This window comes from Penaeus japonicus, unplaced genomic scaffold (genome assembly GCF_977035675.1).
Source record: "Penaeus japonicus unplaced genomic scaffold, GWHDUDI00000001_assembly GWHDUDI00000018, whole genome shotgun sequence".
NCBI lineage: Eukaryota > Metazoa > Arthropoda > Malacostraca > Decapoda > Penaeidae > Penaeus > Penaeus japonicus.
This window is the reverse complement of record NW_028234420.1, coordinates 19,760,336-19,765,335: the sequence shown is the minus strand read 5'-3', so window position 1 is coordinate 19,765,335 and position 5,000 is coordinate 19,760,336. Positions and strand designations below refer to the sequence as shown.

Below are 5,000 nucleotides of genomic sequence, written 5' to 3'. Positions count from 1 at the left end.
ATAGGAATAAGACCCTTGTTAATACACGAGGGAATTTTTAAATTGTTTTGATTCCCTTTTGTATCTGGTTTGTTTATTTTGTTTTATTGTTATTTATCTTTCTTGTGTTTCATTCTATTTCTTCCTTCCCTCTCCCCCTCTGTTTTTTTTTTCTTTTCTTTTCTTTTCATTTCTTTTCTTTTCCTTCTTTCATTCCCTCTCCCTTTAACTCTTCTCTCTCCATCTTTATCTCATTATCTTTCTCATTTGCACCTTTCTTCATGTTACTCCTTTTACCCCCCCCCCCTCTCTCTCTCTCTCTCTCTCTCTCTCTCTCTCTCTCTCTCTCTCTCTCTCTCTCTCTCTCTCTCTCTCTCTCTCTCTCTCTCTCTCCCTCTCTCTCTCTCCCTCCCTCTCTCTCTCTCTCTCTCTCTCTCTCTCTCTCTCTCTCTCTCTCTCTCTCTCTCTCTCTCTCTCTCTCTCTCTCTCTCTCTCTCTCTCTCCCCCCCCCCCCCCCTCTCTCTCTCTCTCCTCCTTATAAACGAAACCGCGACACCAACACAATGCCAATCACTGCCATGCACAATCCCTCTCGCCATGCAATGGTCTCGGCACCGAGGCTAAAGCTATGATCTGGCGACACGCAAGAACGAGGTGAAAGATGTTGACTTAAGTGCTTCTATCACTTCGTATCATATTATTCTTGTCTGGTTGTTTATTCTTGTGTGGATGATATCGTGAGCTTTTTTTACTTTTGAATATATATCTTATTAGTGTTGTTACAGCTTAGAGACCATTTTCCAGTTGATGGAAAATAAACATGTATGATAAAGCTCACTTACGCTAATGTCAAAAGCTCGTGGGATATTTAGCGTAATTAAAATCCTGTTATTTGATTGTGTTATTGTGTTATTGATTGCGGAATTATCGATCATTGTGATGAAAAACTCTCATAATAACAAAGAAAATAGATAAGATTTAAAAATTATAAATATTTCGATGAAAAAGTTGTATGACACTCCGATGACAAGGTCCTCGCGCCATTTAATTTTATTTACACGTGTCTGTTTTGTATCATTCGGATGTCTCGGGAAATATTAGGACCTGGCGAATAAAATTAATGATTTATATCTATACGACAGCCATTAAACTTCAGTGATATTTAAAGGGGTTATTGCAAGAGGGAAGAATTTCGTGGACGTTCAATAATCTATATTTACATTTACATTTACTTGAGGTCTGTCGCCCGCTAACCCTGTGTAGGCACATCTAAGCTCACTTTAAGACGTTTTGATATGAAATAACAACACTATATTATGCTAAGACGATTATAGAGTAATAACCAGGATTTGGGTAACGCTCTAAGTTAGGCCTAGCTCCCCTGATAGTGATTTTAGGCCTGAAAAAGGTGATAAATTCAAACTTGAATCTGGTTCCAGTGTCAGATGATGCTGGGGGAATCCCCAGACCAGCGAATGTAAACAATGAAACAAATGAGAGTCAATGTGTTATTATCATTTGTTATAATTCTTGATAATAATTTGAAAAGACCTATATTCTTCGACTTGCTCCGTCATAATTAGATATACCTACAAAAAAAAGAATTGTTTTTTATTTTTCATGTTTTATTTTATTCTATTTATATTTTTTTTTTTTCTTTTTTTTTTTTTTTTTTTTTTTTTTTTTTTTTTTTTTTTTTTAATATTCGCACTGGAAACCTCCATTTGACTTATACAGCATGTTCAGACTACATGCCTCGCGAGACATTTCCGTGTACATTTCCGCTAATCTATGCAGATTTGAAGATAGTTCACGATAGCCGTGAGAAAGTACAAAAAATGCTGTGCTTCCGTGATCGCCCTTAGCAGATTCTCGTACCTCGATTACATTCAAGGGACAAGATGAGTAATAACTTTTCCTTTAACGGAGAAGAAAGTAAGTGATTCTAAGATGCTCAGCACATTGCAACGCCTTTGTAATGTGACCCCGCCAATTGATATGAGCGCTTAGTCCACCTAAAGAAAGATAATGATTAGGCCAAGCAGCTGATAATAGATTCGATCACAATCACACAGATCTGCCTAATCTGCCTAATCTCTTGGGATTAGATCTAACCTTTTAGTTAGTCTTAAGCCCGGCATCGGTGTCTGTTGAGCCGCGTCTTGCAAGCAGATCAGACGCTGCTGCTGCCGCTTGCACGTTGGCACAGGCGCGTGTTATGTTCAGGCACAAATGCACATGCTCACGCTCATACCACGCAGACTGACATGCAAGAATATACGTACTAATACACACACACACACAAACACACACACACACACACACATATATATGATATATATATATAATATATATATATATATATATATATATGCAACAATATTTATATATATATATATATGCAACAATATATATATATATATATACATACATACATATACATATACCAACATATACATATGTGTACACACACATTATATATATACATATATATGTATATATAGTGTGTGCGTGTGTGTGTGTGTGTGTGTGTGTGTGTGTATAAATATATGTATGTGCATATATATATATATATATATATCTATGTATATATATATATATATATATATATATATATATATATATATATATATATATGTATATATACATATACATATACATATTTACATACATATATATATAAACACACCTATATATATATATGTGTGTGTGTGTGTGTGTGTGTGTGTGTGTGTGTGTGTGTGTGTGTGTGTGTTTAAACAACCACCAACACACATTGACCATTATTGTTCGACTGAAAAGGCACTTCAGATTAAATTAAGTTGTTAAAGATAAATACCTCACTGTTTAAGTCATAAAGCTGTTGTAAAGGACGAAGACTGAAATACAAGGAAGAGTAGCATACCTAATAATTATATCATGTATGCTTTCATATTAAGAGAGAGAGAGAGAGAGAGAGAGAGAGATGAAAGAGAAAGAGAGAGGGAAAATGAAGGAAGGAAGGAAAGCCAAAGAGAGAAAGGGAGAAAAAGAAAGCAAGAGAGAGAGAGAGAGGCAGGGTGATAAATCTACTATAACCAAAGAATATAACAAAATATATTCACCTACCAATTAGCATTCCCAAAATAAAGAACCTAAACAAACACAAAGTAATCGAAATATGGCTAATCAGCAACAGTACCAGACTAACCATCTTGTTGACTTAGGAGAATCTTCATGGACTCACGAGAACCGCCAAGTCAGACATTAACATGCTTGAGAGAGAGAGAGAGAGAGAGAGAGAGAGAGAGAGGGGGGGGGGATGGCGGGAGGAAAGGAGAGAGAGAGAGAGAAAGAGAGAGGGGGGGGGAGAGATGGCGGGAGGAAAGGAGAGAGAGAGAGAGAGAGAGAGAGATGGCGGGAGGAAAGGAGACAAATAGAGAGAGAGAGAGAAGGAAGGAAAGAGAGAGAGGGAGAGATGGCGGGAGGAAAGGAGAGAGAGAGGGGGGGGGAGATAGCAGGAGGGAAAGAGAGAGAGAGAGAGAGAGAGAGAGAGAGAGAGAGAGAGAGAGATATGAAAGATAGATAGAGAGATAGAGAGAAAGAAAGATAGAGAGAGAGAGAAAGAGGATGAGAAATGTGACGCGAATAAGAGAGAAAAAAAAAGAGGGAAGGCACTGGTCAAACAGTAACCATACACACCTTTGGGGTTTTATATTATAGGAACCGCCTTATTTGGCGTTCGTGTTTGCTTAAGGAAAAATAAAGACTTTTATAGACAGAGTAAGGGAAAGGGGAGAGAGAGGAGAGGAGAAGAGAAGAAAGGGATGGGAAAAGAGAGACAGAGAAGGGGGGGCGAGAAGAAAGAGAGAGAAAGAGAGAAAGGAGGGAAACAAATAGAAAGTCGATGAGGCTTATGAAAAGGAGATAGAAAGAGATAGAGAGAGAGAGAGAGAGTTAAAGTAAAATATAATAAACGAAAGAGAAATATACCAAAAGAGAAAGAGAGAGACAGAGAGAGTGAGTAAAAGGAAGAAAGTGAGAGAGAGAGCAAAAGACGAAAAGAGAGAAAGGGAGATAGAAAAGGAGGAAGAGAGCAAAAAAAAAGAGCAAAAGAGAGGAAAACGAGAGAAAAAAAAGTCAGCAAAAGAGAGAGAGAAAAAAAGGAAAAATAAAGAAAAAGAGAAAAAAGAGTGAAAGAAAGATAGAAAGACCGACCGAATATTGGTTTAGGATGTGCTAGGATCGCAAGAGGGAATCAGGAAGGAAGTCCTTTGATGTCCTTGATTAGGTTTACCGAAGAGGTAGGGGGTGGGGGGAGCGTAGGATGTGGCTGAGGTAAATAGGACTCCGAAGAAGGCGAGAGAGAGAAAAAAAAAGAGAGGAAGAAAGAGAGAGAGAGAGGGGGGGGGGGCAGAGAGAAAGATAGAGATAGATAGATAGAGAGAGATAGAGAAAGACAGAGAGACTCTCTCTCTCTCTCTCTCTCTCTCTCATTCTCTCTCTCCCTCCTTCCCTCCCTCCCTCCCTCCCTCCCTACCCCCCTCCCTCTCCCTCTCTCTCTCCCTCTCCCTCTCCCTCTCCTTCTCCTTCTCCCTCCCTCTCCCTCTCTCTCTACGGCATCCCCATTGCCCCGGGCGACAGAGCTGCCTCTACAAAAACTTGTCTTATCACGTGACACTGACTGACGCGGGGATAATAGGGTCGTTGTGTCATACATCATGTTTTTTTTTTCTTTCTTTCTTTCTTTCTTTTTTTTTTGCCTGCTTCTTCATCTTCATTTTCTTTCTCTCTGTGTCTTTCTCTCTCTCTCTCTCTCTATCTATCTATCTATCTATCTATCCATCTATCTCTCATTCTCTTCCTCCCTCCCTCCCTCCCTCCCTCCCTCTCTCCTTCCTCTCTCAGTCTTTATATTTCTGAAACTATATTCAATGGTCATTATAGTTTGATGCTTCCTTCTTCAAAGTAACATATAGAAAGAGAGAGAGAGAGAGAGAGAGAGAGAGAGAGAGAGAGAGAGAGACAGAGAGAGAGAGAGA

The 5,000-nt window shown here is 38.9% G+C and overlaps 1 protein-coding gene across 1 annotated transcript in view; it reads left to right on the top strand.

The window, feature by feature from the left end:
• The first annotated feature begins 3,139 nt into the window (after nt 1–3,139).
• Nucleotides 3,140–5,000, top strand: part of LOC122264087 (uncharacterized) — a 55,025-nt gene continuing 53,164 nt past the window's right edge. The window contains exon 1 of the mRNA XM_086546394.1: nt 3,140–3,217. Within this exon, the coding sequence (XP_086402520.1) occupies nt 3,140–3,217 (78 nt within the window). The remainder of the gene's footprint in view (nt 3,218–5,000) is intronic.